Source organism: Brassica napus, chromosome C6 (genome assembly GCF_020379485.1).
Source record: "Brassica napus cultivar Da-Ae chromosome C6, Da-Ae, whole genome shotgun sequence".
Lineage (NCBI taxonomy): Eukaryota > Viridiplantae > Streptophyta > Magnoliopsida > Brassicales > Brassicaceae > Brassica > Brassica napus.
This window is the reverse complement of record NC_063449.1, coordinates 29,331,331-29,348,987: the sequence shown is the minus strand read 5'-3', so window position 1 is coordinate 29,348,987 and position 17,657 is coordinate 29,331,331. Positions and strand designations below refer to the sequence as shown.

Here is a 17,657-nt window from a genome sequence, read left to right as displayed (position 1 = left end):
GAGGGTTCTTATCTTTGGAACCTATTGGTGTACCACGTTTCAAACGTTGTCTAGACTATGTAGCAACTTTATTGTGTCCCTCTTGAACATCAATTCTAATTGGTGCATTAGCAGCTGGTATATATGACTTTGTCACTCTTTTCGGGTCAGCAAAGGAATCTGGCAATTGATTAGCTAGCTTTTGTAAATGTATTATCTTTTGGACTTCTAAATCACATTCTTGAGTCCGAGGATCTTGCCAAGATAAGGATGTTTGATTCCATGTAATTTCTTTTACCAGCTTATTATTATCTCCCCATAATGTTGGATGTTCGGATTCATCGAAATGACAATCCGCATACCTGGCCTTAAATAAATCACCCGTAGTTGGCTCAAAGTACTTAATAATCGTGGGAGAATCATATCCAACATATATCTCCATCCTCCTTTGAGGTCCCATCTTTGTTCTCTGTGGTGAAGCAATTGGAACATAAACAGCACAACCAACTGTCTTAAGATGGGATATGTCTGGCTCATGACCCGTAAGCAATTGTGATGGGGAATATTTATGTTCACTAGATGGCCTGATGCGTATGAGTTCAGCCGCATGTAGCACGGCGTGTCCCCAAGCAGAAACCGGAAGTCTCGACCTCATAAGCAATGGTCGAGTTATTAGTTGTATGTGTTTTATAAATGATTCGGCTAAGCCGTTTTGTGTATGTACAAGTGCCACGGAGTGTTTCAAAGTTACCCCCATAGACATACAGTAATCATTAAACGCTTGGGACGTGAATTCACCAGCATTATCAAGACGTATAGTCTTTAAAGGAAAATCTGGAAAATGAGCTCGTAATCGAATTATCTGAGCAAGCAACCTCGCAAACGCCAAGTTGCGGGTTGACAGGAGACAGGCATGCGACCATCTCGTGGACGCATCAATGATGACCATGAAATATCGAAACATCCCACAAGGTGGGTGTATTGGTCCACAGATGTCTCCTTGTATTCTTTCCAGAAAGTTTATCGTTTCCTTAGTCACTTTAACTGGTGACGGCCGAACGATGAGTTTCCCTCGTGAACATGCTACACACGTTATGTTCTTAGGAACAACTCGTTTCTCTTTAAATGTATGGCCATTAGTGTTCGAGATCAATTTACGCATCATGGTCGAACCGGGATGGCCAAGCCGGTCGTGCCATAGAGTGAAATTTTCGATGGCCTCTTTGTTAAAAGTGGCATTAGCCTCAGTCATACTAACTTTGGTATGGTAATGACCAGTAGAGAGTGCATGTATAGATCTAAGACTTTCTTATTGCCTTGGGCGATTTCAATGATCTGAAGGAACTCTTTGTTTCCTTCGCCCTTAGTCTCAATATGAAAACCATTCATTTGAATGTCTTTAACACTCAATAGGATTCTCTTTGAGCTGGGTGAATATAATGCATCTGATATTTCAAGATGCGTACCCATAGGCAACAGAATGTTAGCCTGGCTGTGGCCCTCTATGAGACTAGTTATACCCGCAATTGTGGAGATGTTGGCATTTTTAAGGGTTAAGTTTATGAAGTATCTTTTGTCTCTTAAGATCGTGTGGCTTGACCCACTGTCCACTATGAATACATCCTTGTTTTTGTTCATTTCTAAAACAAGATTCGTAGGATGATACTTAGAGACTTCATAAATAAAAATTATTCATTTATTAAGTTTAATAAAACAAGTTCAAAGAAATGTCAACATAGAAAAACACCAAAGCAAAGAACACAAAAGTTTTAGAACACAAATGTCGAAATCAACTTCAATCTTTTAGACAATCTGAAGTTTCATAATCCATAAGATCGTCTTGGTCATGATTAAAATCATCTTCACCATCTTGATATGTCATGTGGGCTTCAGGATTCTTCCCTTTCAAACTCTCTTGGTAGAGGTCAACTAGATGTTTGGGAGTCCTACATGTCTTAGCCCAATGATTGCCCATACCACATCTATGGCACACTGATTTGGTCGAGTGTTGCGGTTTGAATGATGTCCCACGGCCTCGGCCATGACCTCGGCCAAACGAGTGTCCTTGGCCACGGTCTCGACCATGATCTCGACCATACTGGTTTCCTCGTCCGCGGCCAAAAGAATTTCGACCACAGCCACGTCCATGCCATTTTCCACGACCACAGCCGTGTTGGCCATTTCCTTGGACGTGGTTAGCTTCTTTCTTGGCCTCTGTGGCCGCATGTGCCTCAGGTAATGGGGTTGATCCAGGAGGTCTCATTTCACTGTTTCTCATCAACAGTTCATTGTTTTGCTCAGCGAGCAATAGACAAGAAATCAGATTAGCATAGGTCGTGAAGCCCTTCTCACGGTACTGTTGTTGTAACAACACATTGCTTGTGTGGAAGGTGGAAAAGGTTTTCTCAAGCATATCCTTTATTTTGTCCTCACCACACAGTTTCCATTTCGAAACAATCTTAAATAGGGCTGAGTTATACTCGTCCACAAACTTATAGTCCTGGATCCTGAGATTCCTCCAATCATACATAGCCTTTGGTAAGATTACTGTTCTCTGGTGATCATATCTTGCTTTCAATTCTGTCCAAAGGTCTAATGGATTCTCAATGGTCAGATACTGATCTTTGAGACTCTCAGTTAGATGATGGCGAATGATCAAGATGGCTCTGTATCTATCTTTCTCACTAGCACCATTGTCCTCGGTGATACACTCACCGAGTCCCTTGAATTTCAGGATGATCTTAGCATCAAGTGCCCATTGAAAGTAATTATCTCCAGTGAGATTTAGGGCAGCAAAATCCAAGTTGTTGATTTTCGACATCTGAAATCATATGTTTTATAATTTAGATCTTTAAAGATTATAATGTTCTTAGTGTTCTTATGATTATACAAGACAATCAGGTATGTAATGCGAATTGGTTACACGACCAAACGGATATGATGCATTCAGTTCATACGAGTATGATGCAAGATAAGTCGCACGGCCAAGACAAGGTATGAACAATCTTATCAAACGGTTTCTATATGATCTTAATGCAATCGGTTCATACATCTTAGCAATCGGTTTCTAAGTGATCAAGCAATCAAGCAATGCATCAAGGTGTTAATTACTATCAACTTAACGGATCATATTCAATGCGATTAGCATTTTAAACATATGAACAAAGCCGGTCAGGTTAAGTCTTAAACAGGATGAGAACAATTAACCTAGGCGATTCCTTAATCTCAAAACATTCAATCGGTTCATCAATTCAATCAACCAAATTCAAGTATGGGTTTAGCAATCCTAGCAAACGATTTCTATGTGATCATATTCAATCAATCAAAACAATCAATTTCGATTTCAAAGATTAATTAAGGTTTGGATCGATTTTATGCATAACATGCATTATGCATGCATGCGGCTAGGGATTTAAAGTATTAGGGTCTTGATTTTGATCATTAGATCATTGGGGTTTAGGAAATCGATTTTGATCATTAGATCATTAAGGTTTCGATTCAAAACCATTAAGGTTTCGAATTAGGGTGTATGGTTTCGATTTCAACACATTAAGATTTCGATTTGCTTATTAGTTTCGATTAGGGTTTAAGGTTTTATGGTTTCAATTCATATCAAGCAATCAAAATTCGATTTTGTGTTCAATGATTGATCATTAGGGTTTCGAGTTACCTTAACCTCAGATGTGTTGAATGGACCACAAATGAGAAGAGACGCGATCTGGACGTTGATGATCGGGAACGCGAGCTGTCCTTCGGGAACGCGAGCTGGCTGAGATCGTCTATCGGACAAGAGAAGATCGCGAGCTGTTCTTGCTTAGATCAGGACGCAAACAGGTTGAAGCTGATATCCAGAACGTTAGCTGTCCAAGCTGAGATCGCCGTGAGCTGGAACTGATCGGGACGCGAAGAAGCTTGGATCGGGAAGGTTCGCGATCAAGATGGTTCTCGCGATCGGGATTACGGTTCGTCGGCTAGGGTTTTAGGGTTTATCGATTTTGGATTTTAGCTTAGGGTTCTTAGAGTAATCGTGCTGATAACGTGCTGTGAAACTAGATAATAGAAACTGTATATACTTATTACTCTTAAACATAATGAGCCATTTATATATATGGAATTACACCGTCATAGAATAATGGAAATAGTACAAATCATAAACCAACAAGGAAAAGGAAACTAGGGTTCTCTCTTTCTCTCTCTTTAGCCGCCGGCTCTCTCTCTCTTTAGGGCGCCGGCTCTCTCTCTAGTATGGGCTGGTTATGGACATCCATAATATGATTTATAACAACTGTAATGTATTCAAGTATGATCAAACATTTAGTTTTATACATTTTTATTTTAATATACCTTTTTATTTTAATATAAGGTAATAGTATAGTGAATAATTTAACATTTTATCAAAAAAAATAGTTTACCTAAAAGTCATGTCATAAATAATGTTACTCCATTTTTAGCCCAAAAAAAAAAGAAAAAAAATGGAGTAAAGCGGTCATATTTAATGTTACTCCATTTTTAGCCCCAAAAAAAACTTTAATTAAATGAGTACGTAGAGAATGGTCTAAAAAAAGATAAGCATCGTTGTCTAGTTTGCATTTTCTGCCAGTTGTAGTTTACGTAAAAGTCATATCATAAATAAAGTCCAGCACGAGAGAGGAATTTTTATTTCTTTAAAAAAAAAAGAGAAAGGAATTAACGGGGTATGTCATAGCCCTAGGATCCAGATATCCGGGAAATTTAGGATATCCGGGAAGTTTAGGGTATCCGGATCTGGATCCGGATCCGGATCCGTCGGATCCGTGGATTAAATATCCGGATCCGGATTCGTGGTTTCCGGATATCCGGGTTTCGGATATCCATCTCGATATTCTATTATCCGCGGATATCCGGATCCGGATCCGTCAAAATAATTAAAAATAATTTTTTTAACAAAAAATACTAATTTTTTTAATATAATACATAAATTAAATATTTATAAATATATTTATATATGTTTATAATATTGTAAAAACTAAAATATAATATTATAAGATTAATTCATGTATAAATATTAATATATCAAATATAAATATTAATAAAATTTAAAAATTTAATGTATTTTAAAAATACGGATCCGGATACGGATATCCAGACCTAAAAATTAAGATATCCGGATCCGGATTCGGTTTGCACGGATCCAAGATTTTACTATCCGGATTCGGATCCGGGCACCCCGGATATCCTATTTTTGGAGCGGATCCAGAGCGGATCTCGGATCGAATCCGGATCTCGGATAATAAGTCCCAGGCCTAGTATGTCATATGTGAGCTATCCCACAAAATGAAGGGAAGGTCTTTGGTTCCGAAACACACGAACCGTGGCGATGCTGATGAAGCTGTTCTGTCAGAACGGTGAAGTTAATCTACGAGACTAGGACTAGCCTTGTGGGAGTATATGCTGGATAAAGGGTATTGCCCTCAGTGATGAATGTAGAATTAATTTTTAATTGGAGGGTGGCGGGGTGGGGGAAGGAAAAATCATATCTATTCTATTAAAATAAGATCATAACCTATCAATAAATATTATATCTAATTATTTATTTCTTTTATTTAAAGAGTTTTTTATTATTCTCTTTTATATAAATATATCTAATTTTATTTAAACAATAATCACTACGTTAGGGTGGTTATCAACAAGTTAAAAAAAACAACCCTATCTTAATATATGTTATATAACACTACGTTTTTTTAATAAATATAGTAGTTAGGATAATCTTACGTTATATAACTGTATATAAATTAAATTTCTTTAACATATAAGAAAAAATTACATAAAAATGTTACATATTTATAGAAACATAAAAAACAAAAAATTACAAACCAATATTATACCCGCGGGTCAAGATCTAGAACGGACAAATATGATTACGAAGAAACGGGTATACATGCATATAATTACAAAGAACCGAACGTATACCGAATCAACTTTTAAATTGCTATTATTTTATAAAATATATTTTGATTAAGATTTATACACAAATATGATTACAAAGAAAGCCACAAATATGGAAATTAATTTAAAAAAAAAAATTAAAACAAAAAATTGATATGATATGACAAAAAATTAAAAAAAAAATCAGAATCTAGTATAAACATAAAATTTATGGTTAGAATATGATATTTAGTAAAGGGAAGGGAAATAACTAAAGTTCGGATATATTATTTTAAAAAATTGAAAATTTTATGGTGGCACTTGCCACCTCGTTGAGAGGTTGATTGTTTCTAGTTTTTAGAATAGTTTTTGGTTTTTGTTTTTCCAAAAACCAATTTTCATCTAATCAAGCTTTTTAAAAAAATGGTTTTCCTAAAATCTAGGGAAACTAGTTTTTTAAATAACTGTCAATTTCTAAACAAAAACCAAAAACCAGTTTTTCCTAGTTTTCTTGCCAAAAACCTTTTTTACATTTATGCATTATTACAAATTGACTTACGTAAGGCATTTTGGTACTATGGAAAAAACGTAAGACACTTTACCTAAGGCATTTTTGATTGCTAATAATAATTCATGAGCACATCTATATAATACTTAAGGCACACGTAAGGCATATTACATATTCTTATTATAACACAGTTTAGTTTTAATAAAATTATAACAATATTTGAATAATATTTTATGAAATAATAAACTGATGGTCACATTTTTTTTAATATAGTAAATTACATCTATGCTAATCATAAAAAAGCTTTATTGTAATAAAAATATTATAATATTTGAATGTTATTTTTGTCTAATAATAAATTGATGTAAGATAAATAACTCCTATACATATAAATAAAATATTTTTTATTTGAAGTAAGTCATCACACAAAAAAATATTGTTGATACATATAAGCTTTTTTTTTTTTGACCACCTGATACATATAAGCTATATTTCCTCTTAATAATATTTTCATTTATTATTTTTAAAAGCAAAAATCAAAAACCAAAAACTAAAATCTAAAATCTAAAATCACCATTCAAGTTTTTCAAAAAACTAAAATCTACTGCAAAATCAAAAACCAAAAACTAAAAACCAAAAGCTAAAAAACAAAAACTAAAAAACAAAACTAAAAACCAAAAACCAAAAAAACAATCGTCACCTGATAATGTACATCCTTACCACTGTACTGTGTGCAAGAAGAAAGGCTAATGATGCATTTGAGTGCTCGAGGCAGACAGTGGAGAGAGGAAGGTACGTGGTCAAACCAGTATTTAGAATGTTAGAGACCTCCTTATCAAGCAAAGGCGATTTGGAGAAACTAAAGGAACTCATGAGTAAGCTTTTTACCGCCTCCTGGAACACAACTAATTTAGAAGGTAACTTTAGAGTAGTGGGTTCTTGTCTGCAAACCAACCACATTTGAGAGCTTAGCAGCTCATCATCTGTCGAACATAGACAACAACGTAGTATTTTCAATAGACTTTGTCAAAAGATCAAACTTAGTGGATGAAGGAGCTGGCTACATTGATCAATCAACAACCAAGGCTTTTGAGATTTGGATTTGTGATTAGAATCACCTGATTCACACAGGCTTGTGATTTTACATGAGCAAGATAAACAGTTTGCAAGGATCAAAAGTACAGTGTTAAACATTATATAGCTATAGATTTACAGCAAATAACATCAATAGTATCATCCCAAGTCTTGGGTATAGAAGAACACACCATTACTCCATTCACCGTCTTCTTCCTCACATTCTCAACATCAATCACCACAGTAGAGCAATCCTTACCAATCACAAATATATTACTTCCCATAGCAACAAGCCGACATTGCTGCGTCATAACCAACTGAGATAGCTTCCCGATACGAATCCACACCCTCGTTTCCTTGCACCACATTGTCAGCGTAGCTCCAAAACTCTGATCAAAAACATAGAGATCATCTCCTACAACAACTGCTGGACCTAGCCACCCTGATGCCATATCATCCTCCACGCGCTTCCAAACTCCGCTCAATCCATCATATACTACAGCTCCAACACCACCGCGAACATAAACCTTCCCATCCATTACAAATGAATCTTCAATATCACGGACAATATTCGCGTCTGAGAAGGATACACATGCTTTCGTTACAGGATCGTAGATGTCCCAAGTCTGTGGAGCTTTTGAGTTCACTCCTAACCCACCAATCGCCATAATCTTCCCGTCCAGCGTCTCACAAGCAAAGAAGCATCTGCAAAACGCAATCAGAAGATCAAACACTGAACTATTTGCTAAAATGGCAAGTATCAAGAACCCTAACCTTCTAGTTGAAAGAGAAGGTTGTAAGTGAAGCCAAGTGTTCATAGCAGCATCATAGCAATAAACATCATCACTAGCACCTTCAACCCAACCGCATCCACCCAACACAAACAGTCTCTTACCCAACACTGCAAAACCCATACCGTCTCTAAAAGTGATATGCGTAGGAATCTCATGGACTCTTCTCCATGATCTTCTCGAAGAAGAGGGATTCAGCACGTGTAAGAAGACACGGCCACACGTGTTGTGGCGGCACAAGGCGTAGATCCAAGACTCGGCTAAGTTAGACTTGTTGCGATAGTCGCAGAAGTCGTCACTGGAGATGAAATCTCTCCATCTCCTGGAAACGCATTTCATCGCCATGTGGTGTGATCTTGGAACTCTAGCTAAGAAGAGATTCGAGATATCGTCAGGGACTCCGCTTATAAGCGACGTTTGTGTCTCTTTCGATTGATCCGCACGTTCGTTTGTGCTCTCATGTACTATACGCTCCATTGTGAATCAATGAGATTCTACAAAACTCTGTTCATGGCCAAAACAATAAACAGTTGAAGGCCAAGAAACAGATTCAAATACAGAAAACGCAAATTAAATTATTTAGATCTCTCTCAGTCTACAGATCAAATCGGTCAGCAACTGCATCAAATTCACTATGACTACAATCCAGATCTACATCTCGAAAATTTTGAAGCATAGATACAATACCTGCCGAATTTTCGGAGCTTGACGAGTAGACTTAGATATCTCAGATCGTCACTAAGGTAAGCGTGATTGAGCAATCGCCAGAAGTTTGATGATTGCGAGCTTCCCGGAGAAGGAAGGAGGAGAGAGCAGAGAGAAGAGAGAAGATCGCTTCTTCTAAGCAACCTCCACGACGTCGTTTTGGAAACGGTTGCTTACAGGGTTTGTTTACGTTCCGTTCCAACACGACGCCGTATTCGTCTTCTATTGGGCCTTGGTTTCCCAAGCCGGGCTTGACCATGCATATTCGGTCCATAAAGTTTATAACAAACGGTGCCGCTTTGAGGGAATGAACCTGACAAGAATTGATACACCATGGAGTTTGTATGTCACCTGCGGTCGGTGTATCTAGCAGGTTGTTATTCGTTTTTCTGTCACAAGATTGATTGCGCGATCAATTGAATGTTGCAAATTACATGTTGTTGTTCGTTTGATATTTCACTCAGAAGTCACACAATATTAAGTCGCTGAAAAATTAGTGACTAAAAAAATTTTTACAACTTGCACCTGATCGCTGGTGGCTGATTGCAGGTACTTTCAACACCGAAATAAACAACATTTAATTGCATGTTGCACGTTGCAGTAGCTGGTCGTAAGTAACGGAATCTGCGATAAAAAAAACCGAACAACATTTTGATTTTTGGTCGCAGGTCACTGCAACATGCAAACAAGTCCTATATCTATATGAAGAGATTTGTTTCTTGATCTAGGGTCTATTTGATTTTGTGTTATCAAGCTTGACGGTAGTGAGAGGAAAAAGAAATGTGGATTTTGCAGTTGGGAAGAAAACACTGAATAAAAAAATTAAACTCCAACTACTATCTACTTAAAACTGCTCAAACAATGGAGCACTTGGCAAGTAATAAAGCACACTAGTTTTCTAATTGCTCAAAAACCACATTACATCAATAATTCGCTGTTCCATTAATGTTAGAAAGCTAATGCATTGGCTCTTCTATCTTAATGTTTATATCTCAAAATTTTGGAATCAATTTTGTTCTTATCTTGAAATTCGGTTGAAGAACCTATGTTGATTGTTCAGATTCTGTATTGTCTGATAGATTATTAGGTCTAAATTTTCATCAATGGCTTGTTTATAGATAAACATTTGGAGATTAGATCAGTAGAGACAAGAACAATAATTGCTTAATTTATCCACAAAAGTAGTTTTAGTTCTTTCTCTTTACTGAATGTATAGTTACATTCTAAAGTGTATATGGCTGGAATCTAAACATTAGATCCTCTGAGAGAGAAAAGAAATTAACAGAGTTTTGATAAATTTGAAAGCTTTGCCGGTGTTTATCATCATCAACAGTGTATCCAGAGAGTAACAAGTCTTGAGTAGATAACATCACATTCTTGAGCGTGACCTTCACTCTCTCCCCCAACTATCATGACGGTTGACACACGCGCCTCAATCAATAACGTCACACACCTGTAAATTACAAGATGCTAGGACGAAGTCTAGAGAGTATAGAGAGAGAGAGCGTATGGTCAAAGTCAGACATCAAAATTGTGTGTATCTACGGTAAATGCTTTCAACTCTCAATAAGGGAGAGAGACCTGATTGATACACTAGTATTTTTGTTTTCTTCTGTTTCCCTCTATCACCTCAGTAAAGCAAAAGAAGAACTAGAGAGAGAGAGAGAGAGAGAGAGAAAGTAATTAAACCCTTTCTTCACCGTTGTTGATGGAGAAGAAAAGGTTCATATCTTATTTCTTGGTTGTTTCCCTTTTCTCTTTTGGATCTACATAGCTTGATACTAAAGCTACATAAAACCTATTAGGTTAAATAGAAGCTTGTGTGTTGTTGATAAGCTTTGAGAGATTTTTCAGTTGCATGGTTAACTTAACCCCCAAGTCATAATATCTTTAAAAGCCTCTTTAGATTCTGCTTTTTGTTCTTATCCTTTCATATAAGAATCAGATATTTTCCCTTCCCCCTTTTGTAGCCAGTTAGCCCCATAAAGTTCGAAACCTTTATAAGGTCCCCCAGCGAGTTTTGCATCCTTTTGGCAGAAGCAATGATCAAAGAGAAGCAATGGCGTTATCCGGGTCGGGTTCTTACTATATCCAAAGAGGCATGCCTGGTTCTGCTCCTCCACAAACCCAAGCGTCGTTTTATGGATTGCAAGGGTTTCAACATTTCTCCAATCCCAACTCTCCTTTCGTGCCAAACCTAAACCAAGGAGGCGGCTCCACTGGACTCGTGTCTCCTCCTTTACCAGTTGAGACTTCTCAGGTTGATTCTCCAACGCCGGTTGCACTTCCTCCGTCTGGTGAGACGTTTGTGAAGCGGAAGAGAGGAAGACCTAGAAAATACGGACAAGACGGTTCTGTTTCCTTGGCATTGTCTCCTTCAGTCTCCTCCTCCTCCTCCATGTCCCCAAACTCTAACAAACGTGGCCGTGGAAGACCTCCTTGTTCCGGCAAGAAGCAAAGGCTTAGTTCCATTGGTAATAAACCCCTCTTCATGAAATTTAATGTGAAAGGCTCTGTAAATGGTGGAATGAGGTTATATTGACTTGTACTAGTTTATGAGGACATTGGTTTTGAAAACTGGTGGGAAGAGTTATTAGACTAAATAAAGCTTTAGAATTTTTCAATATAGAGTTTTATAAATTTGAATAATCTTTTATTCTAAGGGCTTTTATCTTAAGCTATGTTTTTACTAAACTTTGCGTCCTGATGTTGTGCCTTCTAAGGTGGATCGCTGCCTTCATCGTCCGGGATGAGCTTCACCCCGCACGTAATCGCAGTTTCCGTTGGTGAAGTATAGTCTTCTTCCTCTAGTCTCTTCTTTTAAGGTTTCTTGAGATTAGTCTTTAATCTACATTCTTGTCTTGTTTGTCAGGACATTGCATCAAAGGTTGTGTCCTTTTCACAGCAAAGTCCAAGAGCCATTTGTGTTTTATCCGTTACTGGTGCAGTCTCTACTGCAACTATTCTTCAGCCATCGCCATCACAGGGAGCTATTAAATACGAGGTTTGATATTGTTGTCCTTACAGTTTATTATGATTTACAAGAGAAGAACACTACTCATGTTGTTGTGTTTACTCTATGGTCTATAGGGTCGTTTTGAGCTCTTAACTCTGTCAACTTCTTATCCGAACGCAACTGACAATGACTACCCAAACCGCACTGTGAATCTAGCGGTCTCACTCGCTTGCCCGGATTTTCGTGTCATTGGTGGTGGAGTTGGAGGGCCTCTAATAGCAGCAAGCTCAGTTCAGGTGAGCCTGCTTGTAAACATCATCAAACTTCTTTAGACATCATTTTTATCTAAACTTGTGTGTTGTCTCCTTAATAGGTTATCATTGGGAGCTTCATTTGGGCTATTCCTAAAGGGAAGATTAAAAAACGAAATGAAGATGTCCAAGAAACTGACGCTTTGGGCGATAACACAGCAGCAACGTCGCCTGATGTTCGTCAGCAAAGCCATAACCTTGTTCAGACGCCTGCAGGGATGTGGTCAATAGGTTCAAGATCAATGGACATGCATCATGCCCATATGGACATTGATCTAATGCGTGGATGATCCATTTGTGTGTATAAGCATTGAATCTAGGAGATTAAGAAGAAGAAAGACTTAAGCTAACTTCTCTGAGAACAAAATGTCTTTAGTGATTTTCAGAATTCATGCTGGGTTCTTGAGCTTTTGGTTAATTGAGTTTTTTTTTGCGCTTTTTTTGGGTTAAAATATACATATATATATCAACTACTTACGTTTATTATTTCGCTACAAAAAATATAAATCCACGCACATAGTGAACGCATGATACCAATAACTAGCCATGGACATTCGGTTATCGGTTCGTTTTTTTTTCGATTCTTTGATCCTTCAGTTCTAGAAGTTTACATCTATCCGGGTATTTTAAAATTTTGGTTCGGTTTCGGTTATTTCGGTTCGGGTAACAAAATTGGGAACCTGCTAATATTTGAGGTAATTGCGGATCCTATTTGGTTCCAATTTTTCGGTTAATTCGGATTAAAAATCGTATCAGAAATTTGGGTGTTCAGACTAAATATCACTTCGTTTGAGTTTTTGTTAAAAAATTGGATAATTCAGATAATATTGAATATTTTGAATAAAAAGTATTGTGATAATTCATTTTTAGGTATTTCGGCTTATAAATAATACTTTTAACTTATCCATTTATTTTAAAACTGAATATAGTTAAAATTTATAAGAATATAAATTATACTATAGAAATTCATGTACCCATTCGGATTTCGGTTCGGTTTCTCATTGATTTTGTTTTTTTTTTATAGTTTTACTGACATATGACCCAATCGAATAATTGATAGGACCTAAATCCGAATCAACCCTAATTTTTTGGTTTGGTTCGATTCCCGTTATTCGGTTCTGGATAAATGTGCTCAGAATATGATTTGTGTTTTGTTGATCATGTTTGAATAAATCACCAGTTGGACTTAGGGTTTTCAAAGGATCGAATGAATTGTTAGAATGAAGTGTTAGGGTTTATCTTTTATTCTTCATCTTGATTGTTCTCAATGCTAGATTTGGATTGACAATTTGAAATCTAGATCTTAAGATAATTAGTAGATGCGAAAGCATTATTAATTGCATGAATTAATTTTGATGAGCTTAATACCTATATGCAAATAAATTTGGTTTACTGATTTAGTGAACATATCAAACATGATTTTAATTCTTGTCTGAATTGATTGAATCTGCAAAGAAATTTAGGATTTTACGAATTAGATATAGATTATCTCTCGCCAACGAAAATTGTTTGATGTGATTTGAGTTCTAGAACTGTTCTTAATAAACCTTGATAATTGTTTGATATATGATTTCCTGTGAACTACCATGGGTCTAGCGTATTTTTTTTCCAGAATTTACAACTGTATTAATTTACTACTGTTTACTTTTTTTTTGTCACAATACTACCGTTTACTTCTTTCTTATTATTCACCTAGTTTAATCTGAAATTTATAGTCTATTGTGTGATCTGAGACTCTGCAGGTTCAATCCCTAAATGCTTTAACACATTATGAAATGTAGAATAGCAGGGGCGGAAAAACCCTAGCGTGTGAGATGCACGCGTTTTTTGAAATCTCTCCCAGGCCCATTTCCCCAGACAAGCATATTTCTCAGATCTAGTTCGATCTCCACCGCTCTCCACCTTAGCTCCTCCGTCCTGTAGCTCCGACAACCACCGCATCCACTTTACGGCGTGAGGATTTTTGGGTCAATCGATTTCCCCTTTTATGGTGGTTCTTTGTACAGTGTAAAAATGGGATCTGGAAAAAAACTCATGGCAGATCTGGGAGCTTTGTTCGTCGAAAACTTCATAAACTAAAACCTACCAGCTTCTTTACCTCATCGCTGAGGACCGGTGGACAGTACCCTCCCTCGTAATTGAAAGCTACCACAATCAGTATCTACCGACCACCTCGTCGTTACCTCGCAGTGAGGATCCTTAACCCAGCTAACTGGAGCGTGCAATCTACATCAACATGTCAAACCGGTATTCAAGATCCGAAAAAGGAAAATGGGTGCCTGAAGCATCTAGAACCCCAACACGGAAACCCTCTTCGCAAAGTAGAAGAGCCCCTGTCCTACTCCCATCAAGTGACAACTCGGAACTCATTGAAGACAACAAGCTCACTCTCTTAGGTCGGGTCACCAAGCCATCGATCCAAAAACCTCAGTGGGTCCTGGACTGGCTAATCCAATTCTGGAACCTCGAAACCGCTGTCACAGGAAGAACTCTAGGGCCAGACTTGTTCCAAGTCAAATTTGAGACGGAAGATGCCTTATTATCTGTAATGAGGCGAGCACCTTTCCACTACAAAAGATGGATGATCATTCTACAACGATGGGAGCCAATCGTATCAAACTCTTTCCCCAGGCGTACTCCATTCTGGATTAATATTCACGGCCTGTCCCTACACTTCTGGACCTTCAAGGTTCTAGAAACTATTGGAGAAGAGCTTGGTATCCACATTGATGAGGACATTCCCCAAGGCAGAGTTCGTGTGGATATTGATTGTCTCAAAAATCTGGAGATGCAGCTACCGGTCCAACTTCAATCTGGTGAAGTCTTCAATGTGGACTTGGAGTAAGAAAATCTGCAGAAACACTGTTTCTACTGCTACTCTCTCTTCCATGAGGAGGATGATTCCCCTACTAAACCAGTCTCGACAAGAACATCTACCCACACGTTGGGAATAAGTCAGCAGAATACACTGAGGAGCATAGAGGAGCACCGAAGACGTCAGGACCACCGACGAGCTCCGTCGAGCCAAATGAGGAACTCGGATTCCCATTCTAGGGATGATCATGCGGTATCTCAAAGATCAACTACCTCTCGACCAAGTTATCCGGAAAGGAGACCTTACCATGACTATGCGCAACACCAATCATCTTATGATTCAAGACCTGTAGGGAGAGCTCAGGACAGGAGGCCTACATTTGAGAGAAGAGAGCTCAGAGACCGTTCCTCCACCCATTCTTTGAGAGATTACCACCTTCATGGGGATCGTCCTCAGTATTCTCAGTCCTCAAGGACCCCTCCCCCGAATCCAGCCAGGGAGCCTATGGAACTACCGGCTATTCCGGAACGTGGTGAGATTAACAGCCACTCCTCAGAGTGACGATCAGCACTGGAGAGAATTGAGCGTCCCCAACAGGAACCCCAGAGGTCTGGAGGCCTCTCAAGCTCATTGATAGCACGGCTGCAATATGTTGAGGTCAACTATGAGCAAGGAGACCTCCGCAATAAGCTTAATGAAGGAAGTTCTGGTAGCAAACAGACCCAGTCACCGGCTGGGGACCTCCCTGTGTCTGGTCAGAGAGTCCCTGCTGCACTGCGAATTGGTTCTCCTATAAGCACTAAAACCAAAACTCCTCAAGCATCCTCAAGTAAAAAGAAAGCTGCAAGCAAAGCACCGGCAAAGAGAGGAACCACTGCTAATCCAGCAGCTCAAGGAAATAAAACAACTAGAGCAAAAGTGAATAGAAGTCCTCTCCAAAATACGCGCCTCTCGAAACAGATGACAGCTCGCTCCACTAACCCGCCTCGCAAGAAATTATGTGTGGAAAGGAGTGGGAATGCAGACTTACCTGACTCTCAGGCGCAAGACCCCCCAACAATGGTGCATGTCCCAGCAACAAGGAAGCGAAGGGCGGATTTTCGGCCTCCGCAAAACCTGATTCCTTAGCTCTTGTCTGCTTGAACTGTCAAGGTTTGGGAGGTGACTTGACAGTTCCAAGAATCCGGGAAATAAAAAAGACCTTAAACCCGGATATACTCTTTCTTATGGAGACCAAAAATCAAGATGAGTTTGTGCTTTCTGAGCTCCAGAGTCTCCGCTATGATCACCACCTCACAGTCCCACCAATAGGCCTCAGCGGAGGCTTGGCACTCTTCTGGAAAGCAGACATTGACATCAGTATACTCGTAGCGACTCCACACTTCATTGACACTAAACTGAAGGTAAAGAATACTGAGTTTCATGTCACTTTTATATTTGGGATGCCTCAACAGGAAAATAGAGCTGCGTTTTGGGAATCCATTTCCCAACTTGGGCGAGACAGAGACACTGCCTGGCTTCTTTCAGGGGACTTTAATGATATCTTAGATAATGTGGAGAAGGTAGGGGGACCAGAGAGATGTGAGGGTTCTTTTATACCCTTCAGAAGCTTTGTGTCGGAAAATGGCATGTGGGATGTGAAGCATGTAGACAACCCCCTTTCGTGGAGGGGCCAACGATGTACACACTTCATCCGAGCCAGGTTGGACCGTGTATTAGCAAACTGTGCTTGGTTTGATACGTTCCCTGCTGGCCGCTGTGATTACCTCCGTTTTGAGGGCTCTGACCATAGACCTCTGGTAACCTACTTGGATACATCCAAGCCTAAGAGGAGGCGCTTGTTCAGGTACAACCGAAGCATCAAGGATATGCCAGAGGCACGCAAAGTGATGAAGATGCCTGGCAGAAAGATGTACCTGAACAGGTGGAATCTAAGATCAAGCGTTGCCGTGAGGAACTAATCAAATGGTTTAAAACCAAGAAGGAGAATAGTGCAAAAGCTATTATTGATCTCCAGGCTAGATTGGAGGAGCATCTTTCCTGTGGAGATCCATCTCCGGAGATCATTAGGGAGCTCTCCCTAGCCCTCAGCAAAGCATACAAAGAGGAGGAATTGTATTGGCGTCAAAGAAGTAGGGTGCAGTGGCTACAAGGAGGAGGCAGGAACAGCGCCTACTTCCATACTGTAACGAAAGGAAGGAGATCCTATAATCGCCTAACCACTATTGAAGATGAAGCTGGCATACCTTTTCATGAGGAGGCAGAGATTGGTAAAGTCTCTGCAGACTACTATACCAAACTCTTTACATCTAATGGCGCTGGTGGAATGGAGGCTGTTGAAGAAGCCATCTCAAGGCGTATTTCCCCGGAGACCAATCAAACACTCACTGCGATCCCAACAGATACGGAGATTCTCTGTGCAGTGAAGCACATCAACACTGATAAGGCGCCAGGGCCAGACGGTTTCTCGGCGGGGTTCTATCACTCTTTTTGGGAAGTGATAGGGGAGGACATCTGTAGGGAGGTGCGGGACTTTTTCCTGACTGGAAAAATGGATAAAACATTCAATGAAACGCATATCTGTCTACTCCCTAAGGTCCCTTGCGCGAAGAGC

At 39.0% G+C, this 17,657-nt stretch overlaps 3 protein-coding genes across 3 annotated transcripts; 2 read left to right on the top strand and 1 right to left on the bottom strand.

The window, feature by feature from the left end:
- Nucleotides 1-7,464: 7,464 nt before the first annotated feature.
- On the bottom strand, nt 7,465-9,127 carry LOC106432701 (F-box/kelch-repeat protein SKIP4). Its single transcript, XM_013873545.3, has 3 exons — nt 8,944-9,127; nt 8,240-8,760; nt 7,465-8,170 (listed from the first exon to the last, which is right to left on the bottom strand). The coding sequence occupies exons 2-3, from the start codon at nt 8,731-8,733 to the stop codon at nt 7,585-7,587; spliced, it is 1,080 nt and encodes a 359-aa protein (XP_013728999.1). The 5' UTR covers nt 8,734-8,760; nt 8,944-9,127; the 3' UTR covers nt 7,465-7,584.
- A 1,884-nt stretch (nt 9,128-11,011) lies between these two features.
- On the top strand, nt 11,012-13,169 carry LOC125588654 (AT-hook motif nuclear-localized protein 11-like). The gene is made up of 5 exons (XM_048760248.1): nt 11,012-11,435; nt 11,685-11,752; nt 11,834-11,965; nt 12,052-12,213; nt 12,291-13,169. The coding sequence occupies exons 1-5, from the start codon at nt 11,021-11,023 to the stop codon at nt 12,516-12,518; spliced, it is 1,005 nt and encodes a 334-aa protein (XP_048616205.1). The 5' UTR covers nt 11,012-11,020; the 3' UTR covers nt 12,519-13,169.
- A 1,295-nt stretch (nt 13,170-14,464) lies between these two features.
- LOC106432711 lies at nt 14,465-15,073 on the top strand. Its single transcript, XM_013873554.2, has one exon. The coding sequence runs from the start codon at nt 14,465-14,467 to the stop codon at nt 15,071-15,073; it is 609 nt and encodes a 202-aa protein (XP_013729008.2).
- Nucleotides 15,074-17,657: the final 2,584 nt, after the last annotated feature.

Coding starts and splice junctions, on each gene's coding strand:
- LOC106432711 (XM_013873554.2), top strand. CDS start 14,465: ATGTCAAACCGGTATTCAAGATCCGAAAAAGGAAAATGGGTGCCTGAA.
- LOC125588654 (XM_048760248.1), top strand. CDS start 11,021: ATGGCGTTATCCGGGTCGGGTTCTTACTATATCCAAAGAGGCATGCCT. Junction 11,753..11,833: donor TCGCAGTTTCCGTTGGTGAA/GTATAGTCTTCT, acceptor CTTGTTTGTCAG/GACATTGCATCAAAGGTTGT. Junction 12,214..12,290: donor TAGCAGCAAGCTCAGTTCAG/GTGAGCCTGCTT, acceptor TCTCCTTAATAG/GTTATCATTGGGAGCTTCAT.
- LOC106432701 (XM_013873545.3), bottom strand. CDS start 8,733: ATGGAGCGTATAGTACATGAGAGCACAAACGAACGTGCGGATCAATCG. Junction 8,171..8,239: donor CCTTCTCTTTCAACTAGAAG/GTTAGGGTTCTT, acceptor TGCGTTTTGCAG/ATGCTTCTTTGCTTGTGAGA.